General features: G+C 41.9%; 2 protein-coding genes and 2 non-coding genes across 6 annotated transcripts; 1 reads left to right on the top strand and 3 right to left on the bottom strand.

Moving 5' to 3' along the window:
- The first annotated feature begins 11,238 nt into the window (after positions 1–11,238).
- fkbpl (FKBP prolyl isomerase like) lies at positions 11,239–13,609 on the top strand. 2 transcript variants are annotated; one of them, XM_076742090.1, is made up of 4 exons: positions 11,239–11,417; positions 11,912–12,081; positions 12,207–12,505; positions 12,738–13,609. In XM_076742090.1, the coding sequence occupies exons 1-4, from the start codon at positions 11,398–11,400 to the stop codon at positions 13,407–13,409; spliced, it is 1,161 nt and encodes a 386-aa protein (XP_076598205.1). In that variant the 5' UTR covers positions 11,239–11,397; the 3' UTR covers positions 13,410–13,609. The 2 variants fall into 2 exon arrangements, with proteins under 2 accessions (XP_076598205.1, XP_076598206.1); XM_076742091.1 differs by having other exon boundaries at positions 11,280–11,363.
- Positions 13,610–13,808: 199 nt separating this feature from the next.
- Positions 13,809–13,881, bottom strand: trnaf-gaa (transfer RNA phenylalanine (anticodon GAA)). The gene has a single exon. It is a non-coding gene; the product is annotated as a tRNA-Phe (tRNA).
- Positions 13,882–13,987: 106 nt separating this feature from the next.
- Positions 13,988–15,720, bottom strand: ebp (EBP cholestenol delta-isomerase). Of its 2 annotated transcripts, none has more exons than XM_076742092.1 (5): positions 15,579–15,720; positions 15,052–15,364; positions 14,925–14,961; positions 14,703–14,833; positions 13,988–14,601 (listed from the first exon to the last, which is right to left on the bottom strand). In XM_076742092.1, exons 2-5 carry the CDS (start codon positions 15,359–15,361, stop codon positions 14,381–14,383), a joined length of 699 nt encoding a protein of 232 aa, XP_076598207.1. In that variant the 5' UTR covers positions 15,362–15,364; positions 15,579–15,720; the 3' UTR covers positions 13,988–14,380. The 2 variants fall into 2 exon arrangements, with proteins under 2 accessions (XP_076598207.1, XP_076598208.1); XM_076742093.1 differs by having other exon boundaries at positions 14,060–14,601; positions 15,583–15,644.
- Positions 15,721–16,722: 1,002 nt separating this feature from the next.
- Positions 16,723–16,794, bottom strand: trnah-gug (transfer RNA histidin (anticodon GUG)). The gene has a single exon. It is a non-coding gene; the product is annotated as a tRNA-His (tRNA).
- Positions 16,795–16,910: the final 116 nt, after the last annotated feature.

The following is a 16,910-nucleotide window of genomic DNA, read 5'->3' as shown; positions in this document are numbered from 1 at the left end:
GTATCCATTTGAACTCTTGTGTATGCTGTTCTTTAGTCAAGTCCAGTGGTTCCCATCTTAGGGGTTGGGTCCCTCCAAAGGGTCACAAGATGAATCTGAGGGGTTTCTGTCGGAAAAGCAATAAAGAATAAACTATTAAAAGATCTGATAGGCAGAAAGATTATTAATGGGGTAAATTTGTATTAGTTTTTGGGAATATTTTCTAACCTGTTTCTTTTTTCCAATATGTTGGATATTTTAACTTGTTTGAGCCTCAAAAGATAAATTAGATGAAACGATCTGAGAACTTAGCAAGGATCTCCAAGAAGACACAGCTTTTTCGAAAAGGGGTCACAAGCCAAAAAGGTTGGGATTGTTTGAATGTGTAACTATGTTTTATAGCCCGACTTAAGCAGCATTGTTGTGGCCAGAACTGATATTGATATTTAGGAGTTGAGAAAAATCTGATCATAATATGTTGTAACTTTTAATATGAACATAAACAAGCTTGATACTACGTAATGGTTTTGAAATAAACTCAAGCCTAGTTTGGCATTTCTGTACTGTAATTTCTTCTCATCAGACAAAGTATTCACTGATACATATCTGCAATAAGCTGATATTTGCTGATATATCAGCCCGGTCATTTAGCTCTATTATGCAGTGATTTTAGTGGAATATAAAGATTCAGTCGTTCATAAGCTAAGATATAACGAGGTTCACCACTGAAACACATGACTGTATAAAGGATATCGCAGCATGGACTCAGGAACACTTTGTAAAACCTTTGTTAAACACAGTTTGTTTGCAAATGACTGCATTCTGTTTTTATTTACATTTTGCACAGTGGCTCAACCTTTTTGGAATTGGGGTTGTAAGAGCACCTGGTGCATGTCTGACCTGCTCTACCAGCCCTGATCCTCACACACAAATGTTGCAATGCCTGAACGTCTCACCATGTGCTTCTAATCCAACTCCAGGGTCCTCTTTGGTGGTCCTCTGTCTCTCCATTCCCTTGCACTAAGCTCTCTCACTCAGACTCCTGTAGCATCCTGCCCTCTTCACTTAACCCTCACCATCGTCCGACACCTCGCTCATTCATCCAGTTTTGTCCCAACACCAGTACTGCACCCGACAATAATCATTCATCTCTTTTCTTCAGCACACTTCTCCCAGATATAACATTGCTAATGGATGATCCCTGTTATTTACCATCAGTTTGAAACAAAATCAGCTTTAATAATGATACAAAGTAATATGCTTATTTGCTTTCTTGTGGAGAATTAGATGAAAAGATCAATACCACTCCTCCATAAGCTGGAGCTAGCAGAAACCCCCTAGCTATGGTTGTAGCATGGATACTTGATGTCAAGTAGCGACACAGTATTTGCCACAGCATAATTTCTGAAATTACCAGTGAACCATTTACAGAGTTCTCCTTTTCATATTTTGGCATCTTCTTCTCGTCAGATTAAGCATCAAGAGGAGACAAAATTTACATGGTGTTGCATGAGCGACAAGGTCAAGGTCTTGTAAATCCCACAGACGGTCTTATCGGCCTGCTCTCTGGTGGGATTTGAAACAGACGCTCTCTTGCTCGCTCAGTGTGTATGTGTGCATTTGTGCCCTGTGGCAGACTGTTAGCAGAGGAAACACATGTCCACATTAAGCAGTTTCACTGATCAAGCTGATACGACTGGAGATGAAAGAACAGAGCGATAACAGTCCCCCCACCCGAGTGCTGCTGCTGTGAGCTGTCAGCAACAATACCCACTGAGTCTGTTTATGTTATCATTAAAACTGTATGTGAGTTTAACACTGCTGCTTTCAAGGCAGAGTAAAATGTAAGGGAGACATGATCGGAGCACATATCATTGACTTGGATGTGGGTGTTTGTGAAGCTCATGGTATTAATTCAGTTTTCAACACGAGGAACATTGCAAGGTTTTGTAAGCGTGTCCAGGATGGGAACAATGATGAACAGGAAAGAAAGGGAAGGAGGAGAGTCGAGGAGTGACTGATTGCAGGGCATGATACCAAATGGGAACCAGAGACTGTGAGATGTCAGAACTGCTATAGATTTATACTTTACCCGCTCCCCTGAGATCTGCCACACATACACCCACTCCGAGCAGAACAAAAGAGGGGGGAGAGATATGAAAAAGTATGGGCACTAAGTCATAGGTCAAACGGTGCACGAGGATTAGTAAAAGAGGCCTACAAAGATGAGTGAGAGATGGAGGACCGGAGAGCAAGACGGCTGGCTCTGAGGAGAAAATGGCAACATCAGCTGGGTCTTATTTAGATCAACCTTTTGTACTCTGAAAGGAGCCCTGCGCGCACGCCTGTACATCTGCCCACCGCATGTTGGACTGCAATGGGTGGGCTGCCCTCTTCTGCCTTGCCCTCTCCTCATACTGCCCTATATCTTTCTCCAAGGTACAAGCGTGGTCAGACAACTCTGTATGTGCAGTAACCGAAATGGTTTTCATTGAAGATATTGATTCTGATAGTTCTTATTCATTACTTAAGGATGATTTCTTTCAGAATTTTATACGGAAATAGCATCATATGGCACAAAAATTCCTAAGTGAAAGTCATCCCGAGGAAATAGATTAAGTTTAACTTCAGCATTGAGCAACCCATTTTGCTAATTCAGAGGAAGATCTGCAGCATTCTTGATGCATTTTCTCAATATAGGCTCCTGGGACTTTATCCGGTGAGGCACGCCACTGCTTCCCCACCAGTAAAACACACAGACAACACCTGTCTCAAAAAGGTGGACCCCTACCATGGCAGCTTCCTTTCCTACAGAGCTGACATTGACAAAGAAATACATCATCGTATCAGCTGCACCAGAGAGGCCTTTGCAAAACCCAGGAGAAGAGTGAGAACCAAGTTGTTCTCTCCACTCTACTGTATGGAACAGAGACCTGCACCCCATGAAATAGAGACATCATAGCCCTGGATCACTACCACCAGAGATGTCTGCTGAACATCAGTTGGAAAGGAAAATTCACAAACATTGACTGCATTTCCTCTACCATCATTAAACTCAGATGGACATCTAGTCAGAATGCTGGATTCAAACAGATCATCTAAACCCAACTGCAAGAAGACTAGCAGGCATCTTGAGGTCGAAGAAGAGGTACAAGGACAACTTCAAAAAGCTCCACACTCACACCAGGAACTGGGAAGACATTGCTCGAGTCCTTGCAGGAGCTTCACTTCATGAAGGGGGTCTCTGACTGACTGCAAAAGACAAGGATCAGCCTCTTCATCCAAGCAAGACCCACAAATAGGACACCTCAGGAGGACAATCATATTCAACCCTGAGTTATCATGTGAATAAAAGAAGGGCAGTCCACCAACCGCACAGACAACCGCTTGTACTCAGTGAGAGGGAAACTCTGGGATACCGACATCAGGCTTCACAAGTAATCTTTAATAACTGTGTAAATTAATAAAATGTGCGCATAAAACATTTTTGAGGCTTTGCTTCTTAATAGCTCCTTCATCATATTGTGTTTGGCAACATTAGTGAGCCAATATCCATATTACACAATAAAAGCCAGCATCCTTCTTGTCTTTCCAAACCTGGTATGCTGTGTCCTCGAGCCATTGGCGAGTGGGCAGCATACCTCCACACAAATACAGCCCTTATCTGATTGACGCAGCTTGTCCCACCACAGACAGCTTGTTGAGAACACTGCGTGAAACCGCAAAGTGTAACTGACAGACACACATGACAGCTAACAGACCGCGGAGCTGCTAACTGTTACTTTGACTGGAGACTGGTCTGAATTAGAGCCCCCCGCCCCCTCCGCAGACCTCAGACCCTGATCCAAACCTAACTCCTGTGTAAATCACAGTCGGGCAGGTGATTTCTGAATGCTGACGTTTGTTTCTTTTCACGGGCCAACTCAGCCTATCTTTCGCTCTTTCTCCCAATCTCTGCCTCTGCTGCTCGCTCTCAACCCCTGATGAAGTAACCCGCTTTTAAGAAGGGATGCGAGAGGGTGTGCCTCACCTGGGCAGAGTTAACTCTGAGCAGCTGATACATTGCTAAGTTAAGCCTCCAGGCCTAACAGACAAGGTCTCTCCTAAACACAGCTGTAAAATCTTTATGGATATGTCATCCAAGCTTTAACATCAAACCCAGTTAAAGGCTGTGTTGAGATGGATGGCGCCTCTGCTGTTTACTCTGACAGTAGATCAGCTCTAAAAAGATGACTTGCTCAAATCTTCTGATCTGCAGATATATGACAGGAGTGGCCACATAAATTTATCACTTGTAGGAAGTCGTGGACATGATGGCGTTCGAGCAGTGTGACATGACATGAGCCGGTGGCGTGTGTGTGTGTGTTTGTACATGTACAACTCATGTTGTGGAGACATAAATCTGTTTACAGAGTCGCATTGTGTTGACTTGCCTTCCTATGCAAGTGCCTATAACTTAATTATTACCTTTCAGGGTGAAGACTTGGGTTAAGGTCAGGGATGGGTTAGGGTTAGGCAAGTAGTGGTTATAGTCATGGCAAAGACTGTATAAGACATGAATGAAGTCTCCGTGATGACACCCATCTTGACGGTTCTTGACTCTGCCAAGTTCCCAGCTAATCAAAAAATTGGCAAAGAGGTGGAGTGTAGGTGAACCTGAGACAGGCTGAATGAAGCCTGTTTGCTGACACCTTGCTGCCAGCTGTCCCTCAAAGCAGCCATGTCTATAATTATGCATAACTTTAAGCCTTAGAAGTAGATTAAACCAGTGATTTATATAAAAATTCACCCCTCTTTGACTTGTCATGAACAGGGAAATTAACTATAGAGACCAAAACTTTAATTCTGCTGTAAAGTCAGGATTTTTAATATAACAGTTTACGGAAATTGACTCTTTTGGAGCCAGCCTCAAGTGTCCATTTAGGGAACTGCAGGTTTTAGCCCCAGACGTTGTTGCTTGGGTAATGGTTTGGATAAGTGCCGTGGATGTCCCCAGGTAAGTCTATGTAATGTCCCCAAAAGTGATAACAACTGTGTGTGTGTGTGTGTGTGTGTGTGTGTGTGTGTGTGTGTGTGTATACATGTGGCGGTCACTCACTGGTTGAGCTGAGAGGTCTAACTGACTTTACTTAAAAGTGCGTAGATGGTACGGAAAGGTCACATGGACCGCCAGACTGTATGTAGGTATGACTGTTTGTGGAGAAGCATATCCAGATGTGTGCTAGTATGCATGCGTGCGGAGGCCTAATGGCCCACAGTGACTTTGTCTGATCACACAATACACACACACCACAACAAGAACACATGAAAGCTCTGTCAAAAAAAAAAAAAAAAAAAAAAACTCCTCCGGCCCCCTCACAGGAAGACCCCATTACAGCGTGTGCATCGATAAAAACGGTCCCCCCATCTGCCCTGTGGGTCCTGATAGCCATCTCCTCCCCTCAGTGGGTTCCTATTCAGCCTGCACAGGTCTGACTGTATAACTGGCCCCCAGAGGAACAACATAATGGAGTTAACTCTGTTTATGCTCCAGATAAAACAAATTTACCTTTACTTAATGCCAGATTCCTTATATTGCTGGTGGGTGCACACACATTAGCTTGTTGTGTTTTAAATGTGTTCAGTAATGGCAAAATAGTGGCACACAGCAGATTTAATCATTTCAAATAGGGGAGGGGGAGAGAGTCTGTTTTCTTTGTCTCAAAAAGCATCAGAAGTTAAACAAAATCTCTTGTAATGTTATGAGTTAATGTGAGATGCCTTGATACAAATTTAACACTCAATTGGTGACACACATGAGACACACACAGGCATGGATCACAATTTTTCTTGTTTTTTTAAGTTTTACTCATTCGCATTCAAAAAATAAATAACAGAATTCAGTCATTTGCAAGCAAACAGTGTTTGCTGACAACAGTTTAACAAAGTGTTCCTGAGCCCATGTAGTAATATCCTTTATACAATCATGTGTTCACAAAGTGGTGAACCTCTCTCCATCCTGGCTTGTGAATGACTGAGCCTTTCCAGGATGCCCCTTTCAAACCCAGTCATGTTACTATCACCTGTTACCAATGAACCTGTTTACCTGTGGAATGATCCAAACAGGTGTTTTTGGAGCAATCCACAACTTTCCCAGTCTTTTGTTGCTTTGTTACTATTTAAAAAACATAAAGATTGAATAGAAAAGAAAAATGACAAAATGAAACAGCAAGAACAGTATTAAAAGGTGCAACACACTGCGAGTGGTAGAGGTCATTGAAACAGCAGGAACAGCAGTTAACAGTGAACTGAGTTTCAGACATATGGCAGTTGTGCATATTAATAATCCCTGTCAGTGTCCAGAAGTTTCACCTTGGTGGTGTCTTTCTGTTGCCGAAGGTGCTCCTGTGTTCATCCAGAAAACCATCAAAGAGGTTAGAAGTGTTATTCACGGTAGCTTGAGCTGTGATGTGTGAGCTGTGGGAAGTGTTGAAACATCATTTCTGTTCCCACTCAAGGAAAAACGCATCAGTCATATAGTTTTTAATAGCAGTCGACGCACATTGCACAGTTAACTTTGGGCTTAACAGTTTCAGGAGAGCATTGCTTACAATGATGTGCATGTAACACTGCATCTGCCACATAAGGATGCAATACTGTGATGTGTTGTTACCCTGGGAGTTGAACTGGGAGCCTTTTTCTTCCCTTGCAGTTGAAGTAATCTCATCATGACATTATAATGTAGATGAATAGCCCTGACCTGGCAGACTCTGCTCCATCACTGCTAATGGAAGAGAAAAGTCATACTTCACTGCTTGTGCAACTCCGCTGGCAATCAGTCTGAATTACAAGGCAGTACACCAAGAGAGGCTTTGTTTTTTTATTGATCGGTTGTAATGCAATACTCGTATGACAGCAATAGATAATATATATTATAGAGTGATACCTTTCAGCCTCCTTAGATCTGTCTCTCTTGACCTTATCGTTTCAGTGGCTCTAATCAGCCTCAGGATCAGCCTTGATCCCCACTTGACCTGGAAACCTCAATAAATGAAACTCCTCTGGGCCAGCAGCTCATTGCTACAGTACAGCATTCACCCAAGGACCTCACAATACAATAAGAAATGGTCTCAGATGTCTATGATTATGGTGGGTTTTTTTTGTCAAAATCGCACTGCTGTTGTTTGCGGGTTTGGATTGAGCCAAAGAGTGAGGGTTATATTTGACATTACATTTTTGAAGACAGTCTGATGCAGGAGTCTTAATGAGGTATGTTGATCCTTAAATCCATATAGTTTGTCTAATCTACTAATGCTGAGTGTGGGAACCACTTAGAATAAAGCTCCTGCCGTCACACTGAGTTTACATAGTGAAGTCTGAGCCTGTTGTCAGTGTCTGTCACTATAAACAACAAACAGCCCAGAGGGAGTAAAACTAGCTGCAGTTGAAGTGCTCGACGCACTCACACATACATGCACGGACCACATTATGTGCAGCGGTCCCTCTCGCTGTGAGGGATAAACACCCCGTCGTGTGGCCCGATCTGTTTACGAGTTAGCCTCTGGCCGGCCAGGGTCGTGGAGGTTGTGTGTGTGTGTGTGTGTGTGTGTGTGTGTGTGTGTGTGTGTGTGTGTGTGTGTGTGTGTGTGTGTGTTACTGTCTGAGAGTGTTAGGGAATGTGTGATGGAGGGATTACAGGCGCGCTGGCCGCCGCTTTCATGAGGAAAAAACAAACACAAACACAGACTGAATGTTAGACAAGCGCAGTGTTTAGAGTTTTTGGTGGGGGAATAAGTTTGTCTTCGAAGTAGCCTGCTGTCTGTGACTATCAAGAAGATGGCTACCACATCATAGATTAAAGGGAATTCTATCGGTTTATCACCTTCTGTCTCTCAGCCAGTAAACTGTGTTGATAGTCTCTGTGGTGGGATTGACATTCTCAGTTAGTTCCGCTGTGTGATCCTGCTGGTGGTCAGTCCATCTTTATCCCCATGGGAAAAGTTTCCACCCAAATCCACACCTATCTATCTATCTATCTATCTATCTATCTATCTATCTATCTATCTATCTATCTATCTATCTATCTATCTATCTATTTGTCCAACATTGTTTCCTTTGTTCTCATCTTTTATCTCCTCTTCTTCTATCTGGCACATTTCTCCACTCTGTTCACCTGTCTTACTCCACCTTTTCCCTGAATGACGCATGTTGAACCCCTCAGAGAGGGAAGCAGAGGTCGTACCAACCCTCCAAGCCCTGGCTACTGAGGTTGCAGCTGTTCCCTGGACCCAACTCTGGCAGGTTGCAACGCCCTTCTGGCGAACATCGAGCGGCCCACGAGCCCTGGGATACATGCTTCTGAACTTACCCACTGGGATGTTTCACAAGAGGCCAGCTGGGAAGTCTGAGGGAGCCAAGAGGAAGGTGAGGGGGTTGAAGGGAGATGGTCGACAGGAGAAACAGAGGAGAAAGAGATGATATTGGTAACACATGGAGAAGGATTGAAGAAGTGAGAGTTCTGGTTTGTGTGTGAGAAAGAGGGAAAGACAGAGAGTTAAAGAACAAAATGGCGGGACAGAATAGGGAGGCTGAGACAAGAGGGACGATTGTGAGATGCACACAGACACACACTTTACTTGCCTTTGTACTCATAAATGCATAATGGGTCAAAAGTATTTGAAAGCTCTAAGGAATATGATTGAAAAGAGAGGGAATTCAAGAAATGTGACAAGTAATTTCTGCCTTTAAATCAACTATAACAAATTTGATACCTAGCATGTCTTGCAGTTGAGACACAAGCATTTTCTTTTCCTATATACACATCTTCTGTAGTATATCCTGAATTGACTGACTCTTTTATCCTTTTCTTTGTGTCCATATTTGGCTCTAGCTGAGTACATTTGTGCACAGTACGTTTGGGAGGCCTGTAATGCAGACATATATACAGTCTACAGCAGTGAGAGTATGATTACCATCACACAGTTACTGGTCCAACCCTGTGCCCACTGAGATTTAGTATGTGGATCCTGTTTTTACCATCCCTGTGCACCTGTTTATTCATGTGAGCGACTGCAGCTCATTTGCTCTGTATGGAGGACTGCATGTCGTATCTCTTCACATTTCAGGCTGTTTGCAGCTGCAGCTCTCTTCTTCTTCTTCACCTGCTTGTTCTCGGTGGTGTCTGTACAAAGAGCCTGTCTTTACCTTAAGATGACCTCAATGTCAATGATGGTGATGGTGACAAGGGACACCTCAATGCTGTTGCAAGATAACACCCTGCCAGGTAAAAACCCAGCACATAGACAGCACCTTTGCACACTTTACCATCTGAATTTAATGTCATTTAGCAAGCTATGACCATAAAGCACAATTCTCCTCTGAGCGAGCATTACCACGTCTTTTTCCTATTGTTTTTGAGAGTACAACCCCGCTGTCCTGGAAAAAGTAGTAATCAGTAGAGAGTGCGTGCAGCATGTTGTTCCTTTTCAGCAACAGTTCGCTTTATGAGCCAGAGTGGCAACTTTAGATCACTGTTAAATGCTGTCACCTACTGACGTACAACAGCATAGCAGGACATACAATTTTGTCTTTAAAGGGCGTATATGTATATGTATTATTACTTCACAAATATTATATGAATTTTTAACTCATAAAATTCCCTTTTTTGTCAACATCACAAGGACATCCTTTAAATATAGATTATCTCAACCTAGTGTATCATTTCTGTACTGCAGTGTAACTTATCAGCTCACATGTCCGCCCATAGCTGTGGAGCACAACCGCTAACTTTCTGTCAGCCCTCTTACAAGCACATATGTACATATAGTTTTTCCTGATGAGGTTTTCATCATGGTAGTTTTCATTGTGAGGAAGAACAATTATTGCTTTAATTCATTGTTTCTTGAACCTTGTCATGAACTCTTAGATGCCCTCCATGAGATCCACTGCTCTATACCTCATACTAAAGCACTAAAGTTCTCCTGATGCAGTCATGCAATAACATTAGCAATTTTACTACCTCATCTCTTACTCATCAAGGGTCAAACAGGCCCCATATAAGAGGACAGATTACATCTCAGATGACCTTCCTTTCTGTCTCTGTTTCTCTTTCTGTGACACACACACACACACACACACACACACACACACACACACACACACACCTTGGTCGCCCAGTGTGGTGTTCCTCTGATAGACCTAATGGTTTCTAGTGCTTAAAAGATAGAGCCCTAAGTCATACTGACAGGACAGATTAACACACAGGCCTTAAACACGAGTGGGACAAGTCAAAGGTCAATACACAGACAGAGGTGTGAACTGTGAGTGTGCTTGCATATGTGATGTGTTTTACAGTAAAGATGTAGCAAGGTACAAAACCATTTTCTAAATCCTGTGTTGTCATATAACAGATTAAATACTGTATATTTGGTGGTATACTGTTCACTTGATTCCTTGATTTGACAAGCCTGCACAACAGCTTTGGTCCATAATTCATCAAGCATCAATAAAAACAACCTAATCATCTTGAGGATGTCGACTGTGTTGAATGAGTGCGAAGATCATTTTACAGAAAATGTATGTAGGATAAGATAAGCCTTTATTGATCCCCAGAGAGTAAATTCAGGTGCTGCAGCAGCACAAGGACAGAAATAAGTGCAGATAAATTGAGAAAATGTTTAAATTAATAATAAGAAGTATATAAAATAAAACAAAGAATGGAAATAAATATAGAAAGTTCACAAGAGCAGTTAAACTCAAAATTACAAGGCAGCTAATAGTGCTTGACTGCCTCAAGCAAAGTCAAATAGTGATGTGATTAGTATCAGGAAAGTAAAGTAAATGTAAAAGTAATATGATACCAGCTACTCCAACAGTGTACACCAAAATAGTACATAATATGATTCAGTAATTATACTAAGTGTTCATCTGTATTAATACAGACATATGATGTGGTACATCTAAGAAAGCAATATGACATATTAACATAATATACTGTGTATATACCCGGAGTTGATTTCTGGGGCAGAAATCATCTTCACAACTTATTACTTCACAACCAATAACACAGTGTCGTCTCTGTCTTTGTCTTCACCTGCTGGAAGACAAGAGCAGTACTGGAGGGGGTGATATATCTGTGGCTTTGGCTATTTTATTCATACATACAATGTTGGCAGGAAAATACACAAAGAAAAGAAATATAACCAGCATTAAATGATGTCAGTTCACTCTCTGGTACAGTGGGTGGCAGTAATGCGCCTACAAGCTGGCTTCGCACCCGCCATTGTACACAAAGAAGGAGAAGAAGAAGGAGGAGGGCCATGGGAGGAGGAGGAGAAGAAGAAGAAGAAAAAGAAGCAGTACCTGTCCCTCTCCGGAAGCAGCTAGCGTTTGTTTACAGTCTACAGGTACCTGGTTGAAGGGATAGCTCGCTAATACTTAATGTCAGACTTGTGTATGAGGTAAGAAATAGCATTTAGCAACATATCAGGTTATTTAGAAGAATGACATTCAGTTGTTTTGGATTGCCGCCATAGCTATCTGATGATGTCTAATGCTGTTTTGTTTATTTTTCACCGCTGTGTTGTCAGGCTATCATTAGGTACGCTAATGCACTTGGTAAAATAACGTATACGGATAATATTTTAACGCTACATATCTGTTGCAGTGACGACCCCACACATTGTTTACTGTACTTAACGTTGTCGGAAAATTCATATGAAATAAGGCTTTGCTTGTCAATGTAACAATGGCTACATGTTGTTGATGCTGCTAGCTGCCTTAAGTTAGCTAGTCCCTCATTGTACGTATTAACATATGAAGCTGTTAGCATTTTAGCCTAACGTTAACTGCAATAAGAACTGCCCTACCGAGAAACAAACATTTCTCTGTAATCAGATGTTACGATGTTATGAAGTTATGATCATCTTATCTTTATGTATTTTTTTTAACCCAGGGATGGGTGGATGGATCACACTTTAGAAACACTACATAGTAATGGTGATCATGATGGCGTTGATGTCATGTCCTGGGTGTCAGTGTGTCCCAGAGGCCTCTGGAAAGTCCAGCAAAAGCGAACAGGCCAGGGGAGTCCACAGACTGTGTGTAACACTGGAGATGATGCTGGTATGATGCTTTTCTATTACCTTCTTCCTCAGTATAAATGATCCATATTCAGTCCATATTTTTCATAGAAATGTATTAAGTATCTGGATATCTAACTCATGTGATAACTTTTTTGTTTCTTCTAGCATGTTCATCCAGTTACCGTCCAAGATTGGGTTCACTGTGTCAAGTCCGAGTGCGACTCAAAGGTGACTTGAATGAGGCAGAGAGTTTAGTATCTGAAAAGGGAAATGAGAAACTGTCCGTTCAGCCAGACCAGTCAGTCACTGAGGTTGCAGAGGATGTGGCCACAGCCTTCCCAAGATGTCAGGACACTGTGCTGCAGGTCCCACTGGGTGACTGGACAACACTGAGGCTAGGGGAGGGTCAGTGCGACATCACAGAGGCATGTGTGGAGGGGATGAGAGCAGGAGAGAAGTGTGAGGTAAGAGTGAAAAGTGGACTTTTTTCTTCAAAATTTTAAGTAAAAACTGGTAAAATCAATAATGTTTTTTTTTTTTGTTTTACATGTGTGAAGAATAAAAAATAAAGCCAAAATTGTTGAATATGCATTGCAGACTTATTAGTAACACATAATATTTTCTTTTAGTCTTTACTTTTTGTTTCAAGCACATGTGAGTAAACAGCCAGTCTGATCGTCATGCTTTGCTTCACAGATTCAGATTTCTCCCGTGGGAATTGGACCAGATGTTCCTCTTCCCCATTCAGCTGAGGAAAACCTGCCTTTGTGTGCAACAGTTGAACTCAAAGCTTTCACACCAGGCAAGGAATCCTGGGAGATGTGTCCGGGTGAAAAGTGGGAGTGGGTGAAGTTGCACAAAGAGAGGGGTGGAGGGAGATTCAGGAGTGGGGATGTGTGGGGAGCAGCAGACAGCTACAGTCGGGCCCTCAAGCTTCTCATCACTCTCTATGGCCACATTAAAGAGGTGAAGAACAAGGGACAAGAGCAAGATGTGGAGGAGCAGAGAGACATAAACACTGCTAATAAAACGCAGCACCTGCCTTCAGCTACTGAATTCAAAACCACTAAAGCAGAGCTCCACTCAAACCTATCCTTGTGCCAGCTCAAACTGAACCAACCAGAGCAGGCTAAGGCCAGTGCAGCTAAAGCTACTCAGCTGGAACCTGGTGGGGCTAAAGCCTGGTACCGGTTGGGCCAAGCTTGCCAGATGGTGAATGAGCTGGAGGAGGCCAAGCAGGCATTTAGGAAACTGCTGGAGATACAGCCAGAATCGGCTGCTGCGTTGAAGGCACTTAAAAACATAGCAAGTAGAGAGAAAGAGACAAACACACAGTTGGGACTTAGACTCAGCAAAATGTTCAGCTGAAGGTTCAGTATCATCAGTTTATCACATGTTCTCTGTAAAATGGTATGTTTCTTCTCATGTTTCACCATTAGTGCATCTCGTCACTGCCACAGCTCAAAAGTAAAGCTATTAATCAGTGAACACACGGTTTTCTCCCAACTCTGTGCTGCTTGTGTGTGAGATTCCCGAATGCAAAAGTAAAGACCATATGTCAAAACTTATTCTGGAGCAATTAGTGGACTCATCTAGCAGTGAGGAGCGCATGAGAATATGATTGTATTGTATCTGTGCGATACAAGAATGAAGGTGAAGAAACACATATGTTGTAGCTCTTGTATTCGACCACAAGGTGTCAGACTTGGACAGCTAGTCACTGGTGTGGCCACACGGATACGTCGGTTGAGTCGTGTTACATCAAAATGCCGAAACCCGGGATCGAACCAGGGACCTTTAGATCTTCAGTCTAACGCTCTCCCAACTGAGCTATTTCGGCGTGACATAATTCGCGAGATCTATCTACAATAATATCCATTGATATATACGTACACGTATATGTATGTGTATATATACACAGATAGAAATGATGATGATGATACAATGATGATTTAATTAATGATTTAATGCGGTGTAAAACATTCATATAAAGACTGTAGTTATTACATCCATTATTTACTTAGTAATTTATTTGGGGTTTTAATTGAAGTTATAATGGTGTTGTTTGAAAAGACTGCACTGCTTTAGCTTTCAAAGCTGAATTTTCATGTTACTTGGGTACATTAACTATACCAAAGGTTAGGTTACAGCTGCTTTACTGTATTCAGTGGGTTTCATCGCATTATGAGATGAATAGAGTGAAGGTTGGTCGAAAGATAAACAATTTAAAAAATATATTCTGTGCTGTAGCAGGAAATGCTCAGCTTCAATGTGAAGATTTAAAAAAAAATTTTTTTTTTTGCATCCCAGTCCTTCAGACAGTATGAGTCCACCTCTGGTCACTTCCTCTTCGACTTGTTTGGCTTTGTGTTGTCAGTGTGTGCCTGGGCTGCTGACAGCTGTCTCCATGCGTCCACAATGAGCACCAGTGGGATGACGATCCACAAAACATTCATGAAGACAAAGTAGAACCAGAAGTAGACTGGGTGTCCCAACTCACTGTGAGCATAACCATCTCTGTGCTCTGTGAAGAAGTAAAGCACCACTCCGTACAGCTGACCTGGAATCAGATAATTTAGTATGAGGCATCATGTTAATATGAAATAACCAATTAAATTCTGAGAGCTTGCTTTCAAGTGAAGTGACAGTGGGCTCTCTTACCTAATGAAATGATGAGTTGGAGAACAAATCTGTAGGGCTTGTTAGTTAAGAAGGCAAACACAGCCCAAAAGCTGAAAGGTCCCCATAACAGTGCAGTCACAGTCTCCATACAGACAGTGAAGTTATCCGCTCTGGATTGAAAACAAATATACAATTATTGACAGCTTTGTTCCTTCTTTTTATGCCTAAATTCAACATAGTTCTGTGAAAGGATTTGCTCACATCACATATCTACTGTCTCCTTTGGAGTATTCCTTCCCTGTAGAAGAAATGTAAGCATATTAATTAAAAAAGCACTTCCAGACAGCACAATCACACTTTTCTTAACGTGTTTCCTGCTTGTACTCACAGAGTTGTGACAGAAAGCTCTGGTCTCCCGGAATAATATCATAATACAGTGAGAACCAGGCCTCAATGACACCATGGATGAAGCCACATATGGCAAACCAGCACACAGCCAGGCGCCTCCATGTCCCCAGCCTGCCGGTGGCTGCTGACCGGCCGGTGATCAGCCAGGTGACAAGCAGAAACACCCCAGACACAGAAAACAGGAAGGCCAGAATCTCTGACATAGATCGGTCATTGGCGACATAGGTGGGAATAAAAAGATCCCGTGGCCAGTAGGGATGAAGAATCCCAGTTGCTGATGTGGCATCCATCAACTGTTTCAAGAAAGAAAAAACAACCACCTCTTCAAAATCATTCACAGTAGGCTAAAAGTGATTGACTTCAACAATATGATATTGAAGATAACATGCATGTTAGTTCACTGCATTGCACTGCACTTTGAAACGTTAGCCAGTTATTAGAGGTAAGGTCTTATTTAATTAATTCAATACCTGACAAAGTAATAATAAATGTGTGTTTTGTCCTTACCTACTAAAATGTGTATCCAGCCGCAATAAACAATATTGATATCCAACAGATACTACAGTCAACCCCGTCTAACTACTGAAAGTGCTATATTAGCGCAAATAAACTCAAACGCGGAACTGACTACAGCGGGGGGCGGTTACTTGAAATTGCAAAGACCAATAAGACGGCCGTATGCATTGAGCCAGCAGCACATGCGATCTCCTGGCCTGTTTATTGGCTCTTTGTGTTCTCTCGGAACATGGTCGTTGTTGTTGACAACCACCAATGAAAACGTGTCTCCTACTTCGAAAGACCGGCCCCTATTTTAATAAACACAGTTTTAACATATTTCACATGTTTCAGCACTCGGTGAAGGGTGAATTACGGCACTTTATGTAAGGTCCTTGTATCATTCGGTCATTCAGCTTTTACAAATTAATCTGTTAAACGAGAAACAGGTCAGATTTTTTTTGTTTGTTTGTTTAGGAAAGAGTGACCGCCAGATTGGATCACCAGAGAAAGTCAAACCCAAGAGATTTCTGAAAATATAAATGAAGGATATGACCTTACTTTGAAATTGCCTGAACAGCCTAGAAAAAAAAAAAAAAAAAAAAAAAACCTCAAGTAACGTGGCAAGTACACAGGCAACTCACCCATACAGAAGAGGAAAAGTAACGAAAACTAACTGCATTACACTGAGGATAAGATAACTACCTCATTGGCATACAGACACAGACACACAAAATAAATAGGCCTATGTTAAATGTAGGTGAAAGAAAACGAAGACAGATTTTAGATATGTATTTATCTTGTGATTAAACACCAACTCTTGTTTATTTGTGTATTTAATAATGTATTCTTTGTTCATTTCTGTATTTAGTTCTTAATTTTATTATTTCCTTTGTATCTAAGTAGTTATAAGAGTATTTATTTATATTTATATTTATACATTAGTATATTGATTGATATTTAAGCATTTTTTTGTCCACCACAGACTTTAATTATAGCAATACTCGAAAACATCAACCCTTTGCATTAGCTGTGTGCTACACTGATTAAGATGTTCATTCCGTAAATTAATTCATGCTTCTTTTTGCACTTGAAAAGAAACTAGAAAGCACTAGAAAAGCAAAAGTACTCCCAAGCCGTGTCAGGGATTTATCCCTGCCGTGACCCGGATTCGAACCGGGGTTGCTGCGGCCACAACGCAGAGTACTAACCACTATACGATCACGGCGAGCTACTGGGAGTGATGTAGAAAGGAGGTACAGATGGCTTTATGAAACGCTCTAGCTCGGTTTCACGCGGCGATATTCTTCGGTGAAGACCATCAGCTTCTTTAGGTGAGGAAAC

Source organism: Chaetodon auriga, chromosome 10, assembly GCF_051107435.1.
Source record: "Chaetodon auriga isolate fChaAug3 chromosome 10, fChaAug3.hap1, whole genome shotgun sequence".
In the NCBI taxonomy this organism is placed as follows: Eukaryota; Metazoa; Chordata; class Actinopteri; order Chaetodontiformes; family Chaetodontidae; genus Chaetodon; species Chaetodon auriga.
Note: the sequence above shows the minus strand (reverse complement) of the source record. Positions and strands in the feature narration are given on the sequence as shown.

Excerpts from the sequence above, each read along its gene's own strand:
- fkbpl (XM_076742090.1), top strand. The coding sequence starts at position 11,398 with ATGTCAGACTTGTGTATGAG. Across the intron at positions 11,418-11,911 it reads ATGTCAGACTTGTGTATGAG|GGATGGGTGGATGGATCACA; the intron begins GTAAGAAATAGC and ends TTTTTAACCCAG. Across the intron at positions 12,082-12,206 it reads TAACACTGGAGATGATGCTG|CATGTTCATCCAGTTACCGT; the intron begins GTATGATGCTTT and ends TGTTTCTTCTAG.
- ebp (XM_076742092.1), bottom strand. The coding sequence starts at position 15,361 with ATGGATGCCACATCAGCAACTGGGATTCTTCATCCCTACTGGCCACGG. Across the intron at positions 14,834-14,924 it reads GGAGACAGTAGATATGTGAT|AGCGGATAACTTCACTGTCT; the intron begins GTGAGCAAATCC and ends TTTTCAATCCAG. Across the intron at positions 14,602-14,702 it reads CCAACTCATCATTTCATTAG|GTCAGCTGTACGGAGTGGTG; the intron begins GTAAGAGAGCCC and ends ATCTGATTCCAG.